At 43.1% G+C, this 23,713-nt stretch overlaps 1 protein-coding gene across 1 annotated transcript in view; it reads right to left on the bottom strand.

Annotated features, from left to right (window-relative positions):
* The window catches only part of HS3ST3B1 (heparan sulfate-glucosamine 3-sulfotransferase 3B1), a 47,678-nt gene extending 24,789 nt beyond the window's left edge, over positions 1 to 22,889 (bottom strand). Inside the window, exon 1 of the mRNA XM_005297662.4 lies at positions 21,919 to 22,889. Within this exon, the coding sequence (XP_005297719.1) occupies positions 21,919 to 22,454 (536 nt within the window). The 5' untranslated portion in view covers positions 22,455 to 22,889. The remainder of the gene's footprint in view (positions 1 to 21,918) is intronic.
* Positions 22,890 to 23,713: the final 824 nt, after the last annotated feature.

Genomic DNA, 23,713 nt, shown 5'->3' on the forward strand with positions numbered 1-23,713 from the left:
ATAGTAAATTTGTGGTATACAAGGGAAACAAACAACTCCAGAAAAAAAAGTGCGTGTTTTGGCAAGGGTGGAACTCTTGGAGTTATAAACTTGGGGGGAGGAGGGAGGAGAGAAAAAAGGAGAGAATAGAGCTTTGGCCTTAAGTATGAGCGATGTCCCTCCAAAGAAACACTGCATTATTCTTGTGGTCACACAGGTACTATTTGTGCGAAAGACAGACATAAAACCACCATCTGAACAGGACAAACGCGCCACTGCAATAGGCTATAATTGACACTGGAGCAGTCACAGCAGAGAGGCTAGAAGCTGAATGAGCCATGAAAAGTGAGCTCTCCTTTGCCCACATAGTGGTGGTCCCTTCCAAGTGAGAGCGAGGCACACAGGGCATGTCCAGACTACAGAACTCAGTCCAGTGGTTCACCCTTGAGTTACTACCCCCAAGTCAGCCTAGCACTGAGTGCATGCTGGACCCGCACTACATGTATTTTTAACGCTACACCTCAACAAGAGCGATGCCTGATCTCCTGGTTCCAGAGCTATGGCAGGGGGAGCACAGACCTGCCAGTTTCATTTTTCACCAGTGCCAATTTCTGTTTAGAAAGCTCCCTGGCTAGGCACCACACAGGTGAGCAAACACCACAAACAATAGGTTTTGCTCATTGTGTGTGTCTAGGATACAAAGCTGAAACTAAATTACCTAAATTAATCAAGGCCAAGTCCCTTTGTGAGCCCTTTCTGTTTGCCACAAGCACATACATTAATGCACTAATCTGTGTTCCTAGCACTCAGATAATTGGGCAAGAAGTTGTACAGGTAATGTGGCCCTTTGTTACCCAACTATTAAAGCAGCTCAAAACATTTGCCAGGAAACTGCATTTCTCACCACCTTGCCGAGTTTCCTCTAATAATGCCTAGTCTCCTGGTGCCTTGCCTTTATAGCCATTATCAGGAAGTGCACTTCTAATCAATCCAGAGCTGACACCTGCCCCTAGCCCCCTTTTTCTGTGCATAAAGGCATCCCACCTTCCACACTCATGGTTAGTGACTGATCCTGGCAAAGGCAGCACTCAGTGGAATATATTGTTTCCTCTGTCCTCAGGGTGGGTGGGAGTCTTTAAAACCGATGAACATTAGCACGATCCTGTATTTGATTAGAACAAGCGTCAGCCATCCTGATAATGAAGCTGTACAAGCTCAGATTTGCCAGAGCCAGAAGCGAATGGATTTTGTGCCATGCTCAGTGCCTCCTGCGATGTCTCTTGGGGTCCTCTTTCATTCAGTTGACTTCAGGCCTGGGGAAAAAGCCAATCTCTGAACAAGCAACATGCAAAAGGGGCAAGTTCCCCTCAAGGAACAGCGTGAATGGGCAGGAACAATGCTGCATGGTCTGCCATGCGTGGAGCAGCTTTCTGGAAAGATGAGTATTTGACATGAAGTTCCTGTCTGGCTGAATCGCTTTTGTTCCCATCTTCAGCAGGAGATTCCTGCCTCCCCCAGGCCAGTTGTTTCAACCCTTGTGGACTGCGTTCAGTCACTGGACTAGCAAAGTCCGGGCCACCCTTAACAGCCCCAACTCTTCCTCCCTCCACTGCTTCCTCCTCCTCCTCTCACAATTAGTCTCTGTAATTCCAAATGAAAACAATCCCTTCCTCTTCAGATCCCCTTCTTCAGCCTGGATAAAAGCAAGGGGTGTTTTTAAACTGCAGAAGTAGCCACACTGCTGAGAAGAGGCTACTTAAGGAATTGTGTGAGGTTAAGACCCCCTGAAAAAGGACTGGCTACAAGGTGGTAGCCATGTGACAGGCCTGCCACCGACTGGTTTCTTTATGGTGGCTAGGTGCTGAGAGAGGGAGGGTGAGCACCCCCAACCGATCATACAGGAGAACCAGCTTTTGATTTTTAATTTATCCAACAGCACTTCACTCTGCTGGGCTTAGCTGCCTCCCTGCATTGAGCAATGAACTCCTTCTATTTGACTGTTGAATGGGAACCAGTTTTACTGATGAATGCTAAGCCCGATTGGCTTCAGCACGCAGCAATGAAGGGAAATCCATAAGGTTGGGGGAGGGGGGCGCAACTCAATGTTAATTTTAAAAGCCAGAGACATTGTCAAAGGTTTTCAAGAGCAACTACACCTCTACCCCGATATAACGTGACCCGATACAACACAAATTCAGATATAATGCAGTAAAGCAGTGCTCTGGGAGTGGGGCTGTGCACTCCGGCAGATCAAAGCAAGATCGATATAATGCGGCTTCACCTAGAACGCGGCAAGATTTTTTGGCTCCTGAGGACAGCGTTATATCGGGGTAGAGGTGTAGTGATTTTCAGGTGCCCAACTAGATACCTTAAAAGGGACCTGACTTTCAGAGGGCAGGTGCTCGTTATCGTCTCCAAAGCAAACCCCTTGAAAGGATCAAAGTTAAGCACTGTGAGTCAGTTGCAATAAGTCACTTTGCCTTGCTGTGCCTCATTTTTCCCAGCTGTAAAGTGGGGATAATAGAAGCCAAAGATTACCAGATGAAGCTATTTCAGTCAATGTTACATGTGGTGACAAATATTTTATTCACTGAATTAGTTGTCCAGCAAAGATTTGGTCAGCTGGAGAGCTGGCTGCATAACAAAAGTTAATTGCTGAACAACAACGTTTATGGAATACAACACATGGTTAGTATGCAAACAGCTGTGCAACTTGCCTACTTCCTACAAGTGCTGGAACGCTTACTGAAGTGTGCAAAGTGCTTTGAGATCCTTAGATGAAAGGCACTAGAGGAGTGGAAATGCTTATTAATCGGAATCTCTCCAGAGCTTTAGCTCCAGATTGCTAGCCATGGGTGTCCTTATAGCAGAGGCTTGGCTGACCAGCTCTATTGCAGGTTTTTCATTATTTTAAAAACCTCAGCCAATAAAGCAGCTCAAGATGTTTATACATTAGTGAACTAATTGGATAGACTCTCCCCCTCCAGAAGGGCCAGATGTTCTGCTCCAAAGAAGGATAGGTCTGTGGGTTTGTTGTTTTTTTAAAACTAGGAGGGTGGGGTTGAAGAGGTCACTGTTTAAATCTACTTTAAACTACAATATGACCTGGACAGCATGTACTTGCACCAGGATGAACTATATTTGCCACTCTCTGAAATAAAAGATCTAGCAAATTAATACACTGTTGACCCTCTGTACTGATCCCTAAATGCATTTGATTACAAATGGGATTGCCTTCTCTAATCACTCACAATTGGATTTGTGATTACAGTCATAAAGGGAGTAGCCACTGCATTAAATTAGCGTGGCTGTAAACAAAAAAAGAAACCATCAAGTCTAGTGCTGGACGATCACCTCTGCAAAATCTACTTACCAAGCCAGCCCCCACCCCATCCCTCCCCCCTCAATCTCCAAAAATAGAAAAAAAGTTTAAAAAAGGATGACTAAGTTTCAGAAAGAGTACTGGGATTGCTGCCCAGTAAAGTTACAAAAAGGTACAGCTTAATGAGACTACAAAGTCAGAAGCCTGCTGTCCAGACAAATCAGAGCTAAAACATGCTAGATCAGATGAAAACAATTGGCCTAAGGCGAGAGTGAAACTCCCAGAGAAGTAGGACAGGTACCAATTAGAAACATTAAGCAGGTGTGTCTGCAGAGCACCCCCTCCTCCCATTAGTTACAGGGGCTCATGATCTTGGTGTAAATAGTAGATCCAAAATAGACAATCAACTCAACACTGCCAAGGGGTCTTTTAAGGAGGACTCAGCCATGAAGATGTTCTCTGCTGTGTGTTCATGTAATGAGAAGCTGTACCTACACACTTTAATGAAAGACTTTGCATTTCCATACCAATGATCTGACAGACTGAGTGAGTCTATTGGACTATCCACATGTGCACACTCCTGTTCAGATCTGGGTAGCCCAGATCATCTCTCTTTATAAGACTAGCTACTCCTAGCTACTATCCTATTCACCAGGATAGATCACATCCTGCTGTCTTCACTGGACACCATCAAATACATGGTTAAGGACTGATGGAGCCAGTTGGATATTTTGATTCTGTCCCATAACTCTAACACCCACCACATGCCTTCTCAGCTTTTTGCACCCAGAGATGGTACCTATATGGTGTCAGAATCTCAGTTAAACAGCAGCCTAGCCACATTGTGAAACAGGTATGTGTGCAAACTCATACCTCTCTTTACTGCATCCTCACCCATAGCTCCAATAGATTTTTAAAAAATTACTCATGTCAAAAATTACTTCTAAATCCTTCAGCCACAATTTTGTGTATTAAGAACCCAGTGGGCTTGTATGCAAGAACTTAGTAAAGCCCAAGTTAAATGACTTCCCGCCCCCCCCAAACATTGCTCAGTTTGAATGAGAGCCATTGTTATTCAGATTAAAGCAAGTGTCAGATTAACAAATCAATGAGCATATGAGATATAAGACTGGTTACCATTGAAATCTTTCAAATACCCAAACATATGGATGAACCAAATCTGAATTGTAATTGACTCACCCATCTTTGATCTCTGTACCCTATAGCTCCCAAATGAGAGTGCCATCAGCCTCCACACTAGGGCTGAGGAGTGAAAAGATTCCATTGTGAACCAGCCACATACAATGCCTATTCTCTCAGCTTCCGTCTGCTGGATGTAGATGTGCCGTGGCACTTCTAATTGAGACAGATCAGCTCCAAAATCAAACAGCGAGTAACAGAGCAGAAGAGCTCAATTGGGGTCATGTTACGTTCCACAGAAATCATTTACAAACCCATCTAGTGCAGGGTATTTTCCAGAGATCCCACATACCGCTTACAAGTGGTCCTCATGTGTGCCCCAGAATTCTAACGGCGTCATCATTTTAAGCTGCACAGAGGAGCATCATGCAGGAGTTTTAAATGAGGCTCTGTGGCAAGCCAGCACAAGGGTTTGTGGTACTCATGGTGTCTGAAAAGGCCACGCAGTAGTGAGCCCTTCAGTTCATCTTCCTGATTGCTATCAGATTCAGAGGACCCAATTGCATACAACCAAGCACAGAAACAAAGGATGGAACTTCTAGAGTCACTATACTTTATTATCCATTGCTAGCACTGACAATCACCAGGCATTCACTCCTCTGTGGCAGGCATTCGACAAGAACCTAGATAGGTTTCTGCAGTGCAATGCTTAGCGCTCTGAGTGTCAACCCAAGCAAACGGGAAAGAAACGCAAGATCACCCTTTAACCATGTTAAAATGCAGTCTCCTCCCATCGAGTCCAATTCTGCCACCCTTACTCAAGTGGAAATCAATGGGGACTATTAGCTGAGTAAGGTACTACTCTACTTAAGGTCAGCAGCATCAGGCTTGCACAGAACTGTTTACCACCTTGTCCAGCAACATCCCATGCCTGGCAGTTCACATTGCTTCTAATTTTGTTTAAGCTCATCATTTCCTGCAATGGTTTTCTTTATTAGATGGAGTTTTGGGGGAATTGGGGAGGGGGGGTTGCAGCCGATTTCAGGAGCAACTAAAGCATTGTCCTTCAAGCCAGAATACTTGGTTTTGAGTTTTGCAATGAACAAGATTTTCCTGGGTTTGGGTAGGAGGTGGGCAAATAAAGATTTGAATCATATATATTGTCGTTATGTAAAAGTGGAAAGATTTCTCAAACAAGCCACATAACAAATATTTGCTAGGCTCAAAGTTTCACGTTTCATCACCAACCCAATATTTGGGCTGGGTTTCCCAAAAGGTCTGCAGGAAACTTGCCAAATCCTTCAGCAATCTCCAAATCCTAGAGAGACAAAGGGAGGGGTTTGTTGTTTTTTCAAACCCTGAACCAACAAGTTTCTATCACTAGGGTTTTGTTGCAAACCCTTAGCTACCTAATAACTTTGGTAATTGGGTCATGCAAAGATCAGAAACTCCTGCTCTCTATTAGCAGTATTTGGCATATGATCCCAAGTTCAGCAGTTTTGATTCCTTCCAGTAGAGGGTAATGATGCCACATAGTAGTCAGCTCCTTACAGGTACAAGAGGCGGGGGAGGGGGAGGGGGAGGGGGGAAAAAAATCACACTAAATAGGTGGTCACAAAAAACACAAATCAAACTAGCTAGAAAAGTTCACCAAAACTGACAGACTTCACAGAGCTCCATTTATTGTCCAATCCTGCAGTTGGCTTAACACTGCCAGCGAAGTCTGCTGATGAAATCTATAAGAGTTCTCAGTGTGTGGCAATTATAGGAACTGGCATACAAGAACTGGGGAAAGATACAATATCTTTTTTTTTTTTTTTTTTTAAAGTAAAGAGTCAGAAAATTCACAGGCTCTTAATCTGCTTTAAGACCAACTGGGCCTACTGTTTATATATAGCCTAATTATACTACCTTTATCTGTGTGACTGCAGCATTCTCTTGGGAGAGCTAATAGCTGTAATGTTAAAGATACAGTTTGCCAGAAATTGCAATGTACAACATGGATATCACACACACACACACACACCCTGATGCTGCAGAAGCATCAGGAGAAAGAGGGCTCCACCTTCCACAACAGATCCAGGCAGTACAGAGGAAAGAACCTGTAATTAACAAGCTTAAGGACAGACAACTAGAGCTCCCAGCCCATATCAGTTTGCAGTGAGACCTGGCTTGAAACGCTAACCTGCTATTCAGTTTTATCTGAGCCTGATCCATGGCAAATCTGACAACTCCTCCCAAGGCATCGTTCCACTCTTACACTTCCCCCTCTGCCCCATTAACTGGATTCTATCAGACTTTCAGAAACACCAGACCAACCTCCTGCTCACTAGTTTCTAGAGAGTGATAAATGGAAACAAAATTTGCTCTCAGAATTATTTGTGTCAAATTCTAACAAACTGATGGCAAGGTGGGTGGGGGGAAGAGAGACATTACACTCCCTTCCACCCACTCCCACAGAAAGTGTAAAAGCCAAATCAAAAACTTTACAACACTAATGAGCTCAGCCTGCAATTCTGCCAGTCAGCAGAGCACTTAGCATTCTGGTATAGAGATCTATTATACGATACATTCTGTTTAAGTGCATGGTTAACATAGGGTTCACTTGCTACACTAGGATCCATCCATTAATTCCAACAAAGACACTGAATTAAAATGGACCCCAAAGATATAGCTAGCTCAAGGGTAAAATTTCTACAAGCGCCTCTGACTTAAGAGCCTAACTCTCATTTTCAAAAGAGACTTTAACCAGTTAGCTGTTGACAGTTTAGTGGCTTGAGGTAAAGTTTTCACTGGTGCCTCTATTGAGGAGTGCAAGTCATGAGAATTTGTGGAAAATTGTATCCTAAACCACTAAACTGTCAGGAACTAACTGATCTACGAAACCCCACCATCTAGCACATCACAATGCTATGGGATCAGTGTTATAAGATCTTTGGATTTATTAAGATAATATAAAAGGAAGGACCAATAGGAGACATGCACCAATGCTGGACTGAAATTTAGTTAAGCCATTCATTCCCATTTTTAGCGCTGACTCACCACTGTTACTCTGGAGTTACACCTGGTATAGCAGCTGCTGCCCCATAGCACATAATACTGGATTGTGTGAGCAAGTCCAGGTTAAGGCCCATTTCCAGCAATGTTTGCATATCCCGGCAATGAGGCCAGTGTCAGAGTGAGGCATTCAGACTCACTTCTGTCAAGAGGAATTCTGTTACTGATTTTAACTAAGAACAGGAGGAGGCCCGTCGTTTGTACACCACCGCCAGCGTCATTTTATAATTAGTTTATTTGGAAACTAGTTTCCTGGGTATAAAACATAAGATACATTTTTACAAAGACAAATTATGTTGATGTTTAAAGGCTAGGATACTTGGTCTACTTACAGGAGAATCTCACAATTCTTAAATTACTGATTTGAAAATTCATTTGGCCTTTGCACATTTCTAAACAAATATTTAATAGCTAAGTGTGGCAGTGAAGTCTATTCATAAACACTTCATTTTTTGTTAGCCATTGGCCTAACCCAGCACTAAACACAGGAGTAATTACAGAATTATTTGTTACTTCACTGATGTTACTCCAGGTTTATGTCACTGTTATTGAGAGCAGAATTGGTCCAAAGTTGCAAGGTATTTTAGAATCCTATGAAATACTCCAAATTTAAAAATGGAATGACGCTTGTAAAAATAAGTGAATACCACACATTGATACAATGTTTTCTTTTGAATGGTTTGTAACCTAGTCACTAATTTGCATAATCCAGTAATCCACAATTGATCTCCTGGTGAGTGCAAATTATTGGTTCCACTGAAGAGCTATACATATACAATACATTTTAGTGTGATTAAAACTATTATTCACCTCCCTGGAGACAGATTGCAGCTTTGCAAAATAGTGGAGGTTATTTTTTACATGATGCAACTAGCCTTGAGGGGTTCCCCCCCCCCCTTCTTAAACACTTATTATGCAATAACCATTACAAAATGTAAGGGTTGCATATATTTATTGCAAAGTGTATGTATATATTCCATGCACACAGAAATAGATATGTGAAGGACCCAATCCTGCATTTCTTACTCTGTCAAAACCCCCACTGTGACTGAGAACTTCAAGAAAGTATTTTGCAATTACCATGCATCAGGTCCTAATGTCTACAGCTCCAGTGTTGGCTTTTAAAAAGGGTATCCCCTCACTACAGTTACAAAAAATACCTTGAACATGTAAGTAAGAGGATTTCAAGTGCCGATTCCAAGGATACTTGGATCTGCTCGTCACAGGGCCCGCCGTGCAGGATCAGACCCAGCAGCAAGGACGATCAGAACTTAGTCATCCTCTCCTCTACCTTCACAAACACGCCGTTCTCACTTAACTGATAGAACAAGCAATGGAGTACTGATCAGCTAGGAATCCTTACTAGAGCAGGTAGAACATGCCAATTTAAACAAATAAAATTGAGTTTTCCAATGGGGGGGGGGGGGGAAAAACAAAAACAAAAAAACCACCTCATGTACATACTTTGAAATCCAACACAGTGACGCTGAAGTGTTGCATTAGTAGACCAGCCAGATTAGAGCCGTGATCTTTTAGGACTCATCCTTAATAGCGTAAGACTTACTTACTTACACAAACAGTCCCACTGATTTCATTGTGAGGACTACTTGGGCAAGGCTTTGCAAGAGTCCCATTATACTTAGTTAAGCACAGTATTAAATTAGCCACTTGTCAGTTTGGATGGAAGATTAAATTTAGGGGGCGGGGGGGGGGGGAATTTAGTACAGTCTGGGCCTTGATCCTCAGCTGATATAAACTGGCATAGCTCCACTGACTTCAATCCACCAGTTAAACACTAAGTGAAGAGCTGGCCCTTGATAGAGGGTCTCTTCCCCTATCACCTCCCCCCCCCCCCAGAGGAAAAAAAATGGACCTTTAACTGGACTGGTTTGGGGATTATTTTGGGCTCATGGTTTGATAGAGTTAACTGACAGTAAGACAATGTATATAACCATTTTGTTACAGTCAAAATGTTCATTAAGTAGTAAGAAAAAAATCTTTGATACCGTTTCTAATTTAATAGAATTGAAGGCAGCTGGAAATAAGTTTATTTTAATTAAAGGGAAAGTCTGATCGCATTCAATAAACTTGAATGGGCACAATATTAGACCCTGAATTACATGCCTCAAGATAGAGAGCAGGGTGTTAGAGGGACAGTATCAAAAGACCACACATTTTTGCCTGAAGTTTCTTTTGCTGTTATTACTACAAATAACATTTAAGCCCCCAATCCTGCAAATGTGCATGCTTGTGCTTAATTTTACCCTTGTAGCTACTCCCACAGACTCCAATAGGGCTACTCATGTGTAAAGTCAGGCATGTGCATATATGCTTGCAGGATCAGGGCCCAAAATTCTTGGGCCTGAGAGATTCAAGAAATAATTATGCTTCTTGTCCTCCTCTCCCACCCCCACCCGTTTATGTTGAGCATTTGACAGCACTGTAGGTAGGATCAGTTTCACTCTAGTCCAGAGGTTCTCAAATTTTTGTACTGGTGACCCCTTTCACATAGCAAGCCTCTGAGAGCGACCCTTCCCCCCTTATAAATTAAAAAATATATATATATTTAACACTATAAATGCTAGAGGTGAAGCGTGGTTTGGGGGTGGAGACTGACAGCTTGTGACCCCCCCAATGCAATAACCTCATGACTCCCTGAGGGGTCCTGACCCCCAGTTTGAGAACCCCTGCTCTAGTCCATTTCCCTTCTTAGCATGGGGCTTTTCCACCAGTTGCAGGAGTTGAGAGCACTTTTAAAAAGATAAATAGTTTGTAAGACCAGTAAGTGGCAGAGGAAATTGAGCCAAGTGCAGTACCCAACACTAGTTATTTGAACTGGACTGGACTTCAGCTTGATTTACTGATCATCCAGGATGCCATTGTGCACCAAAGGTTGTAGGAATTCTGTTTTCTCTTACAGCTTTTCCTTACTGTCCCTAGACAGAGACCCTGGAGGCCTGGGGACAGGGTATTCTTGGAAGAAGGATTCTGGTCCTAGACATTGTTGCCTCCACTGGTCCATCAGAACCCAACTGTACTGATCTTCAGAGCAGGTGGCAAAAAACAACATTTTGGGGCAAGCATTTGCATGGCGAAATTCTTCTAATGGTAGCACAAGGATCGATGAGGGCATTGTTTGTGCCTGATCAGCTTTAATATGTTGCTCATTTTTAATGTTCCATGTCACGGTAATGGGTGCCTGACAGTCAATTAAATAGTGTCACTGGCAACAAAAATTGAGATGGGAATCTGCTTAATTAAACGTGTTTTGCCCAGCATAAAAGCTTTCTTCCCTCCCAATTTGTGCTGTGGCTAACCACCATGCTCTGTACAGCTGATCTGCATCAAGTCATGCATGTACTATGGATATAAAGAAGAACTTTCATAAGCTATTCAGTACTCCTGTGCAGTGTCCCAGTCAAATCTTCTGCCTGGTGTTTAATATTTAGTTTATCTAGTGACCAATATTGCAGTCTATCGGACTGCTGCTAGTCATGTGAATCAAACTGCATGATCAGATCCTTAGAAGGTGATGTTGGGGGGGGAAAAAATCCCATTTAGATTGGAACACGCGGGGGGGCAGATTTTGCTATCACTCGTGTCTTTTGATGCTCTTTGCAAGCTTTTTTAAATTATGTGTAACATTACAGTCTAATTCTGTTTCTTAGTGAGGTTGCAAGTTTAAAGTAAATCACTACAAGTAAAGAGATGTGAAATTGTTGGGAGCATAAATGAGAGCAGATAAAGTAAACTTCTCTGCAATTTAGATTTCTGGGACTATTTTGAATGTAACATTATTGTGCTTGAAAGTTTAATATACAATCACACAGGCATCACTTCAGTCACTCCTCAAACACCACATGGTGACAACAGGTAGCAACTGATAGCTTCCTGACCTTCTCATTAAACTGCCGAAATAACGTGACCTGGTATTTGTTGTTCTTTGGAGCCCATATGTCCATGGTCCAACAATGACCTGGCCTATTAATTATCCCCCAACCCACTGATTATTGCCATTCACACCAACACAAGAGGGGAGTGTTGTGTTGAAAGATGACTATACTTTGTTCTTACTACAAGGAGCCCAAGGTCTATGCTGTTATTCCATCCCAAGTCAATTGAGCAATTAAAGCCTGCTCTTGGCAAGTACTCAACATCCTCAATTTTGTTTCTTTTGGACTATGATGGTGCTCAGCACTTTGCAGGGTAGGAAATAAAGAACTGTTTAGGCAGTATTTCATCTAGAAATAAAAAAGTTTGGCACCTACATTTTTCAAATGAAAATCAAAGCCTTCTACCCCCCAGAAAGCAGCTAAAGATATTCAACTGCATAAGTTAAAAAGAGTTCATCTTGTCCACTTTAATAAGAGATACGGAGCACCAGGGATTTTCTTCCAATTATTTTGATGCCAATCACTAGCATAATGTTCCATGACATGCCACAGAGTATCGCACTAATCAGATTAGCCAGGCAGATCCACCACCCAAATAAGTCACACACACACACACACACACACCCCCGAATGCATGGTCAACTTTGAAAAAGTTCAACAACTCAACAGGTGAGGCTATGAAACCTGATCACGGCAGACAATGTAGCTCCTCTCAGCATCGTGCTGGGAAGAACTCATCACGTGCGTCATATCAGGCAATGTGCTTGAAACAGAGTAGCGCACTGAAAGCCCAGCAACACGAATAATCTTTGCCATCTGTTTGAACAACTCAACCCTCCTCAGATCTAAAGGAATGATCCCATGCAAACACAAGGGCCTTGCTGACTGATCATAGCAGTCCACCCCTCCTTTCTGGGGCCATTTTCTTCATAACTCCACACAGTCACTAAGACAATGTCATTTGGGTCTGTCAGGATCTGACTGGAGGCAATAAGTGCCTTGCAGAGCATTTAAAAATCAGAAGTAGTGATAGTCCCATTTAAAATCCTATTGGATTCTTGCCTGTAAACGATAATGAGTGGGTGGGAAAAATCCCACTCAAATGATTTTTTCGGGGGGTACTTATTTAAACCAGTATGAGGCAAACTCAATAATAGCGAGATTTCTTTTTGCAAGAAAAAGAACAAAGATCCCAAAGGGATCAAAAATGTTAAGGAGAAGCCATCCAAACAAGAAAGAACAAAAAGCCTTATTTAAAAATAAATTGTAGCTTTCGTTCCAGTTAAGTTCAACTCAATGACATTTGCTAGAGAAGCTTGCCTTCTTTGTACAGATGCTAGGATTCATATGCATGAAGTTTTTTAATCAAAGGAATCCAGGTTGCTCTGAAGTTTATCGTAAGAGACCCCTTGCATCCTTAAAAGCAAAAGCTTGCAAGGTTTGAGTGCCCGCAGAAGACGCTGTCAGTGGTAGTGGAGGGCACTCAGCACTTGGCTGCATTGGATCCTTGTTGCTTTATCAATAGTTTGCACAGATATACGGTAAGAGGTGTTGGAACTAGACACTTGTTACCACTGTAAAGCAGGAATTTATATTGCTGCAGCCATCATGGGTGAAATCCCAGCCTCAGTGAAGTCAATGAAAGTTTGCCGTTAACTTCATTGGGGCCATGATTTTACTCCAGATCGTTAATAAACCACTCGACTCAGACAGACTAATTATCCCCCCACCCCCTTTTCTGAGCTCTGACTAGGTACTCAGTGCACTACAGGACAATTTGCTCATTATGGCAATTGTGATCTTCCTATGGTAAGGAAGTTCACGGCTCACCAAGTCCTAAAACTTGGCTTTCCAAGGCAAGGGTTCCATTGTTTTTTGTCCAGAGCATTGTACATTATGGTGCTATTATTAAGATGACAGCACTAGGGCACTTTCCAAACACAGACGAAGCCTACAATCTGTTAGTCTAAATAAAAATTCAGTGGGGGACTAGGGATATTCAGCACATTGCAGGAGGTGCTTGGCACTGCAGCAAACTGGCCCTACGGCAGACAGAAAAATTGTTGAAAAAATTATATTTATATAAAAATAATCCAGCAAGCAATATAGGTTGTTTCACTTCTTGCAAGCCTAGAATATCAGTTCAATGATATTTTGAAACTATTTTCTCTGTATTTTTATCATTGAATTCCTTCTTTTTATTTGGGGGAGCAATACTACTCTTAAATAGTACGAAGAACTTAAAAGTCTGTCTCACAATAAGTGTGCTTTTTGACAGTCCTGTAAGGCAGCAATTGCACTATATACCAGACCACAAGAGGCTATTCCCTGGCCTCTCCCCACCACACACACGGTTGTTAATGCTGCACACTTCAATGTTTTAAGACAATATCAAAGGGGAAGCTTATTAAATATCAAAAATTCCACACACTACTTATAATTAGTTTGCAGTAACGGCTAGATCTTATTTCTTTTCTGTCATGGTAAATAGTCTCATTTGAAGCAGCTAACATGCTGCATTAATTACCAGAAAAAATGCAACATGCTTACAGAATTCATTTCTATTGGATCTCCAGCTATCTTGCTATTGAAAATCCATTCAATTTTTCCCCTCTTATCGCTTTGCTGCTTCAGGGATTGTGTTTCCCAACAACATCTGATTTTGCTTTATTTTTGCAGCAGAAGAAAATCATGTTTTGTTTCACTTCAACAACCCCTTTACCTTGCAAACAATTAAGCAGAAGAAAAACAAAAACCACTATTTTGCCTCTCCTTCACAAGCCAATATACCATATAATTTATAAAGGAACAGTTCAGACACAAAATGATATATTAATATTAAATACTATCAGTCACAAATACCATTCCAGAATGGAAACTTATCTAGATAAGCAAGTTCTATAGAAAGTTCTGCCTTGCATGAGTCAGAAACTTTAAACACAAAACTTTTTTTTTTTTTTTAAGTTGTCTCAACTAAAACAAAGTACCAATTCCTCAAAGCTCTACCACCACCCCAGGGTTAAATAATCCCATTAACATATTGCTAGGAAGAAATATATCAAGAAGAAGATCTAAAGTTTAAAAACTGGACAATTGGATTTGTGCAACAAGGACACAATCCTCCAAACACTTAGGCATATGAGTAACTTTACAAATGCAAACGGCCCCATTGACTTCAGTGGGACTACTTGTGAATAGTTTTAAGTGTTCCTAGGATCAGAATCAGGGATCGTATGTATATAGCTGAACAGTGAGCAATTTATATTTCCTGGTTATGCTAATGACAAAAGAAGAAATTTTATCATTCAGCTATAGCTCTTTATCCTTTTTGACATTAACTTAAATTTAAAACACTAATAGAGATTATGGAAATATGCAGGACCTTAAAAAGTGCTGTGGCTCGGTCAAATCAGTGGGAGTTTGGAGACAATATCTTATTTCTAATTTATATGGTCAAACGCCTTTAGCTTATTTGGATCAGGGTTAGAAATTTACAAAAAGCTTTTTTTTAAATGAAAAAAGGGATATGCTGTGACATTTAGTTTGTGACATTTATAAACTGTGAAGCTGTTTGGCAATTGCAATGTTCATTTTCCAATTGCAATATTCATTTTTAAGAGCTAAACTTAGCCCTCAGTCTTGCAAACACTTATACTTGAAAGTTATTCATGTGCCTAATTTGCAAGTGTGCCTAGTGATTTAGAAGCTTAAATCACTTTTTAAAAAGTGGTTCTTAAATTCCCAATCTCAAGCCATTTTGGTGACAAAGTTTTAAGTGTAATCACATTCCATTGAAATCAGTGGGTCCACTTGCATAAGCAAAGTTACACAAGTACATAAGTGTTTACAAGGTAAGGGGCTAGAGCTCCCACAGAAGCTTATTAAAAGAATTTATATTCCAATGAATTGCTTCAGAATTAATGTGAATAAATTGAATACTGGCATTTCCAAATGTAAACCAAAAATATCTTTTAAATATTGACAGTCTCCCAACTCACTGCATCTGGGATAACATTTATGATTAAATTACTTTTAGTTATTTTCCCCCCCCTTCACTTGTAAAAGATTAATCAACCATTTTATGGTCTAATTTAGGTGCCTAATTAAAAACAGAGTTCAACACCTTCAACACCATTTTTGCTAATAAATCTTGACAGCTCTTCTGCTTTGTAACATGCAGGTTCTCATTTCAGAATACTGCATTATAAATGCAGTTTGCTTTTTTATTTTACCTTAGCTGCTATAGGGTTGGCAGTACACTGTTGAAATCCCAGAATTGATAGCAAGAGATTTCAAAGAGACTTTAGCTAGATTGTATCTCCTCCACCACCTCTCAGTAACCATTGCAGCATACATTGTGACCTTATTTTAGGTTTTGCTAACAGAAGTTGGAGGGTGAGAGTCTCTCTCAAAGTGCATTCAAATTAAAATTTGGAGAGCTTGAAATCTCCACAGCTGTTATCTAAACTCACAGGGTTTCAAATTTAACTCCGTTTACAATTTAATTTTTAGTATTCCTTTGCACTGGGGAAAAAAAGTTTCTTTAAACATCAGTATTGTGCTAATCTTGATTTGACAATTTGAAATATTCATGCAAATCTTCACCATGCTCCTACAGGCTGCTTATGCACATGCTTAATGCTATGCAACAGTAGTTCGATTGGCTCCAAAAGAGACTACTCACGTGTGCAAAGTTAAGCAGGTGCTTGCAGGACTATGGTTTTTATAAAGCCTGGATTTCTGTTCTCTAAGGCCCCCAATCCTTTAAACCCTATACTAGTCCCATTGACTGCTTGTGTGTAAATTATTTGTGGGTTTTCAGGATCAGGCCCTAGAACTGCAGATTTTAGAACTAAATAGCTCCTACCTCCAACCATGCAATTCCAGCCCCACTGCCACTGAAGATAGTGTTCATAAATTTTCTATTGCTCTGAAACTCCACCCAGATAACACTGAACCTGGTATCTAATCAGTTTTACCCCCATTAGTGCAACTCCAGTGTAGTGAATTAATTATCTTCATTCCGCTTCCCAAAATGACTAATCTGAGTAATTTATCAGTGGTGAAACTGATCCTGTGAGTGAGAGAGATACTAGGAGAATTAGTGTATGAACTACTTAATGCCAAAGTTAGGAAATGAATTCTCCCCTAATTCATACAGATCTAACCACCACCACCACGTTCTAGTCACAGGGCACACAGCAGAGCCTGTAGTGATACCACTATAGGTTTTAGTATGGTCAAAATAAAGATCTGGTTCTGCTAAGACTTTCGCACTATATAGTAGTGTTTCAATAGCAGAAGAGTATTTAAACATCCTAAATAGGTCAAAGCAACACGCAAAATCTTGAAAGTTAAGTGGAGGGGGAAAAAGTAATGTTCAGAAGCTGAGCAGTATTCATGGTTTGTATAAAATATTTCAGTTTTAAGTTTATTAAAACCAATTTGTAATTACCTGTGGCTATAATTTTAGCTTGTTTTCCCTCTATATTGAGGTTATTTGCACAATAGATATAGATATCAACTAAATATTTTCCCCTATTAGATTAGCAAACATGTTGTATACTACGGATTTGGGGGGGGGGGGAGAGAGGGGAGAAAGAATCATTCAAAACAAGAGCTTTTAATTAGTATTTCCACCTCATCTTCAAAAGCATGTCAGCTCTGAGGAAGTGATCTGGGACAGTATGAGAGAATAAATTAGGTAAAATCTGAAGCACTCCAGTCATAGTCTAAAGCAAACGTGATTACAGGGGCAGATGACTGTTTCCTTTCTTTTCTCACAGAAGTCCTGAATCATCACAGCAAACAGAAGGGGGAGGGGGAAAAAACATCACCCAATCAACATCTTTAATGAGCTTCATCACCCACAAATCTCTTTTGTTTAGGTTAATGGTGCCTTGTTATGCCAAGTGGAACTACAATTAAATTCTGATGCTTAATGCAAATCTCCTCCTCTGCTTTGCCACTGTAGCTCTTGGGATTATCGAACTATAAAACCATTACCCACTTAACTGGTTGTGAGTAGTGCAGTTTGTGCCGAAGTGACAACCTGCAACATTACAACCCCTCAAGTCTACCTTATACAAGTCAGGCAATAACTTTTTTGAATATCCTAAACAGACAACAACATGGGCCACATGGTATATATAGTCTAAACCTTGATCTAGGGTAATAAATTCCTCTTCCATTCCCTCCTATTTTAATAATGTTATGAGCAGAGCACCACCACTGTTTATGTAACGTATAAATACAAGTCATCCTTATTTATGGGCCAGGTTGTTGCATTATTTTTCATAACCCCTGCAATAATTTAAGTTACCACTGCTTTCAAGCAAGACGGGGATTCAGGAGTGAATAATGAAGAGTTATAGAAAGACAAAAACAACAAAAAAGCTTATCTATTTTTTTAATCCTATTGGTTGGGGGGGGGGGAAAGAGGAGAATAGACCCTAGTTTAGAGTTTACAGTACAATTGCATACACTGAATGTTTATTTTAATTTGATTTAAATTTAACTCCCGAGTTTGAATAAAATTTTGGATTAATTAGGTGAATAGGTTTTCATCAGTGACCGGACCTTACACCCAGAGCGGATTGTAGGAGGAGCAGAGAAATGAAGGTGCATGACTGAGCACAGGGGTGGGAGAGAACCCAGAATTTTTATAGGAGTTTACATTTTTCCAGGCAATTATCTTGCCCTGGTTGCAGTAGGATCCTAATGCTGCTCTTTCAGCAGAGATTAGTGTAGAAGTTAATGCTTCTTGTCACCCTGACAGTTTTGCTCATTAATTTTGTGTTTAGTTTGGGGAGGATATAAAAAAAAAAAAAAAAAAAAAACCCACACACCCCACACACTGTTTTGACTCCCTTGAAGGCAAGTATAGTGCTAAGAGTACCAATCTCCTCTTAGGCTCTACTAATAAAAATTGTTAATGAAGTGCTGAATAAATAACAAAAACAAAAAACTTGACACATTGGTGCTTTGAATTTTGTTGTTGGAAGATCTTTAAAAAAAAATAATTCCACCTTTATCACTACCACCCCTCTCAAAGAGAGTCTTAAACATATACCTAAAGTGACTAATAGACTTTGAATTGGCCAGACCCCATAGTCTTAACACAGAACCCCCATTAATTTCAGTGTCTGCTTATGGGTTTCAGGATTGAGTTAAAATAGATTTGACTTCTGTATCATGTCCCTGAAAGAAAGAGGGAAAGATTGAACGGAAGAGCAATAGCTAGTTTGGTTTCTGTTTTATTGCAACAAAATAAAGTATTTCCTTTTGCTGGACTCCACCACCTCTTTGAAATCAACAAGTACCCATTCCCTTTAAAATCAGCAAAGGATTAAATATACAGTACTAACACAGTTTTGTAACTAACATCCCTAACGAACACTGTGGGTGCTACTGGATTTTTCACTTGGTTTACAGTTTATTTTTTTCCTTTCCCACCAAATGTTTTCCAGCTGACACAGATTATACCTTCACCTTTCTTTGGGGATTAAATTAATTACTCCAATTCAAATGGAAACATTCCTTAATTTAATAGAGTCACTGTTTTGGAGTTAGAACATTATATGCCTGAATATGTTTTCAAAGGCTAACCAGATTTAGAATTAAGGTTTTTTTTCCTTGAAGGGAAAAAAAAAAAAAAAAAAAAAAGAGAGAGAAAGTGAACCTACAGCTAAAAAGCAGTCAAGTATAAAATAAGTGTGACGTTCATGATTTATATTATTTACTCGAAGACAATCAAATCCGATATTGTAGAATTAGACAACTGATTTTGTTTAAGATAGACCCAGGCTTCTTTATACATAAAAATCGTAGGTCTATATATTTAATTACATGATTATGTGACTGTCTATAGACACGATATAGATCTACTAGATAGGCCTGTACACTCACGTGCATTTTAATCTCTAGCTATTTATCGATCCCTTCCCATCAATGCGAAGTCGGGACTAGTTCTCGATTAGTCAGATTCCATTGTCTCCTAGGATTTAGTGGAAGTTATTCGCTTTCCATTGGTCATAAAGCGCCAAAAACTGGGCTTTGCGGGAATCGTGCTCGCAGCTTAGTTAGTGAAAAGGGAACCAGGCAGATGAAGGCTGCAGGTGAACAGCCTCCCCCGCGAAGTTGGGCTAACTTTTCTCCCCTGGATTTTCTGTACAGATCCGTCACCTGCCGCTCAGTCCCCCCACCACCCCAAACACCCCTGTAATGCAGCTCCAGGGTAAAGCAAGGCAACTCGCAGCCTGGGACATGGTGCACAAGATGCCTTTCATCATCCAGCAAAATTCAAGAATAAAGAAATAATTAGGGGAGGGGAAGAGAGGACAATCGAAACACTTTAGTCTCCCAGGAGCTGCATTCTCTCTCTTCAGTCCTTCCCTTCCACACACGCTTAAAAAAAAAGAAACTCTCAATTTTGTTCTTTGGCGATTTTTTCAACTCGTATTTGTTCTGAAGACAGGACTTTTTACAACCACCCTGCCAAAACAGTTTTAAACAAAATTCAGAGACATCACGCTGGTAAGAGACAGACAAAACAAAACCCGTATTTGGGCACCACAAGGCAAGCGGGGAGAAAGAACAAAGCGTTAATACGAGACTGTTACTCTTCCATTGCTGTTCAGCTCGGCTGAGCCCAAACAAGTTGGACCGCAGAAGTTAAACGGAACGCGGTGCAAAAGGACACGAAGCAGCAGCAATATTTCAGGAACTCTATCGATGGGATTATTTATTTCCAAACTCCGCGAGCAAATCGGACCCAGATTATCCAAAACTACGGGGCAAATCTAGTTTAAACTAATAATTTACTGGCAAACTGGAGTTTGCACCTCAAAGCCTTTAAACACCGGCTCACTATAAAATAAAAATCTACCACTGGAACAGCTGAGGTCAGTCTCAATCCAGAGACATTTTACAGTTAAACGCTCTTCTGGCATTTAAAAGAACAAAAAGGATCCGGTGCATCTTAAGTATTTTCCCCCTGTAAACTTTTCATGATCAAAAATTATTTCTAAGGCAAAAAAAAAAGCCGCGTTTTATTTTGTTTGATCGATAAAACCAGACAACGTGTCTTGCAAACGCTCAGAGAAATCTGGATTGGTTCGAATTAATGCGGAGCGATACCGGAGTTTTTGATCGATTCCCTTTTGCAAAGAAGGAGCCGAGAAGGGTCTGATGCGCTGGAAGAGATGCTGCAGTGTCCCTTTCTTCCCAACAGAGATCACTACATCCCTGCTCCATGCTAAAGCTGCCTCCTCGCAGCGATCAAACCCCGTCTTGCCAAAGCAAACTACAGGCGCCAAAACTACATGCGAGAAACTGAAGTCAAGGGCACGTTTATATGGATACTGGCAAATGCCGAACCTGAAAAAGCAGCTATTGGTGAAACGGTACAAGATGGGAAGGGGCATCTGCCTTGCCCCATCGGTCACGACAGCAAATAACTTTTCATCTTCTAAATTATGGGAACTTTCCCAGCTGCCTTATCTGGGATTTTTAATCACCAGCTGAGCTGCCTTCAGGAAACAGAACCGGGACACAGCACTTGACTTGTTGTCAGTCAACAGCCTGACCTAGAACATCAATCCGAACCGTTCGGGGTAGTCTTAAAAATTATGGACAGATCCTGCTCTTGCAGAAGTCCGTGGCCCACATGGCTAATGCCTGAAATAGCAGCAGAATCTGTGCTCCCGATCCTTCGATAAGCCAGATACCCCCTGATTCCTTCGCCGATTTGTTAGAAACAAAGAACGGGTCTAATCAGAGTGCTTCCCCTCTGGGGCATTCCCCTAGTGTAGCTCGCCCCCTCATGCGGGGATAGTAGAAAGTAGCTGAATGGTTCTCCAGGATTCAAATTTAATTGGAGGGAGACGAGACTATTTTTTTTTCCAATTTCTATATCGCGCTAAGAGAGAAACAATCCCACCCTCTGATAGCAGAGCAGTAAACCCACTGCACGGCAACTGGAGTAGAAAAATAAACTTTCTAAATATTTTTTCCTGGAGTCTCTGCGGTAATGGGAATCCCCAGGGGACATCTCGATTTTGTTTGTTTGTTAGTTAAAGCAGAACTCCCTACCCATTTCCACAGAGGGCAGTTTGCAGGAAATCTTGTCCGGCTGGAGAAATCAGAAAAGGAAAAATACACACTGGACGGGTCTAGCACGGGCCAGGGCAAAATCCAACCCGGAGCTGCACCTAATTTAGACCCTTGTCTGCTGCAAAGAGCGACGCTAGGGAAAGCTCCGGGAGCAGCATCTCTTGCATGTTCAGAGTTGGGGGAGGAGGGGAGTGACTCCTGCTGCTGATCTGAGGCTATAAATTATGGATCTGTACAAAAGGTGTAAGTGGGAAAATCCCCCCCCCCCTCCCCTGGAGGGGGAAATGAAGCAGAAATGGCCCGGAGGGTGAGGAAGGTGATTTATGGGTTTGGTGCAAGTGACCCCGGAGGGGTTAAGTTTCAATCACGCACACGCATCGGGAGGCACAGGGAGGGGTGGGGGCAGGGGGGTACCTGTACCAGGCGAAGCCCTGCTCGTAGTTGCGATCGAAGAAGTGGGGCTCGGCCCCCACGGCCCGGATGTCGGGGTGTACCCGCAGGAACTCCAGCAGCGCCCGCGTGCCGCCCTTCTTCACCCCGATGATGATGGCCTGCGGCAGCTTCTTGGTGCCGGAGCCGTTGAAGAAGCTGGAGATGGGGCTGGTGGGGTCGGGGGCCGCGCTCTGCTCCTCTCGCGGCTCCGAGGGGGAAGCCGCGGCGGAACCCGCCAGCCCCATGGCTCCTCCGGATGGCGCCCGGCGCAGCAACTTGGAAAGCACCTGGAGACCCTCTCCGTGCGCTCCAGCGGTGGCGGCAGCCTCCCCAGCCCCGGCAGCGGGCCTCCCCGCGAGGCCGGGCACGGAGGCGCAGGAGCCGGCGCACGAGTAGAACATGTAGAGCCAGAGGAAGAGCATGATGCAGAGCAGCAGGAGTTTCCGTCTCACCGGGAGGAGCGGCGGCGGCTGCAGGGCGCTGGGCGCATCGAGGCAGCAGATCAGGCGCTGTCCCATATGCCCACCTGCACGCCGGGCAGCATGGCTCAGCGCACGGGCACCGCCGCGGGGGTTGCTCCCGGGCCCCGCCAGTCGAGCCCCAGCGCCGCGCGGGGGTGCCCCTCTGCCCAGCCGCTCAGGAGCCGCGCTGGGCAGCGCATAGGCGGGCTGCGCTCCCCGAGAGAGACTAGCGCGGGGAGGCTCCGGGTGCCATGCTGCGCTCCCCGGGGCGCACGGCCACTGCCCCAGGGCAAGTCACTCAGCAGGCTCCGCGCGACGCGCCCAGCATCGCCGCCTCTTCCCCAGCGCCCCGCGGCTGCTCCCCGGGAGCGTGCATGCAACCGGCCCCTCGCAGAGCCTCCCCCGGACTGCCAGAGCGCCGGCCTCCAGCGGGCAGCCCCTCAGACCGGCGAGGAGGGGTGGGAAGCGGGCGCCCGTGACAGGCAGCCCCGGTGGCCTATAAGAACCGGGCTCCCTATGCTAATTAGCTCCATTTGTTGATAGCAAGGCAGCCAACGGGAATGCAGGCTGCTCCGGCGGGGCGGGGCACTGGGGGCGGCTGGAGGTGATTAGTTATTCTAATTGGCTAATGAGCCGTTCAAGGGGCAGGGGCGGCTGAGGAGTCAAGGCTCTTTGGGGGAGTGGGGGGTGGAAGGAAGGAGAAGGGGAGAATGGATCAGCAACCCCCTGCCCCGAACTCATTCCTCCTCCACGCTCAGCCACGCAGCCAGAGAGCCTGGGCTGCGTGCTGGAGACAGCCCCGCTACCCGCCCAGATGTGCAGCGAGACGCAGCCAGATGTTGCGAGCGCGCGCACACAGGGAGGTTATGAGGGGGGGGGAGGGATACTGGCTCCGGAAGGCAGGGATCGTCCGGGGAAGGTCATCAACCCAATGATGAATTGAGTTGGCTGAAGGGACCCGGTTAGTGGATGAAGAGGAAAGGAGACGCCTAGCAGCAGACAGTGTTGCTTCCAGCGCCCACCCTCCAGCTGTGTATATAGAGAGCTCTGCCACCAACAATATATATAGGGGCCCCCGCTCCCAACAGTGCATAGCACTGCTCCCCAGCAATATATGTAGTGCTGCCCCCACCAATCTGCGCAGCTCCCCGACCCCCAGAAGTAAATGGCACTGCTCCCCAGCAATATATATAGTACCGCCTCCCAGTTATATATACAGTGCTCCCCCTCGCCCAAAAGTCCTGTATATAGCCCTGCAGTCAGCCATATAGCTAGCTCTCTCTCTCCAGCTGTATATAGGGCTCCCTCCGATAGTC

Source organism: Chrysemys picta, chromosome 12 (genome assembly GCF_011386835.1).
Source record: "Chrysemys picta bellii isolate R12L10 chromosome 12, ASM1138683v2, whole genome shotgun sequence".
Taxonomy (NCBI): Eukaryota; Metazoa; Chordata; order Testudines; family Emydidae; genus Chrysemys; species Chrysemys picta.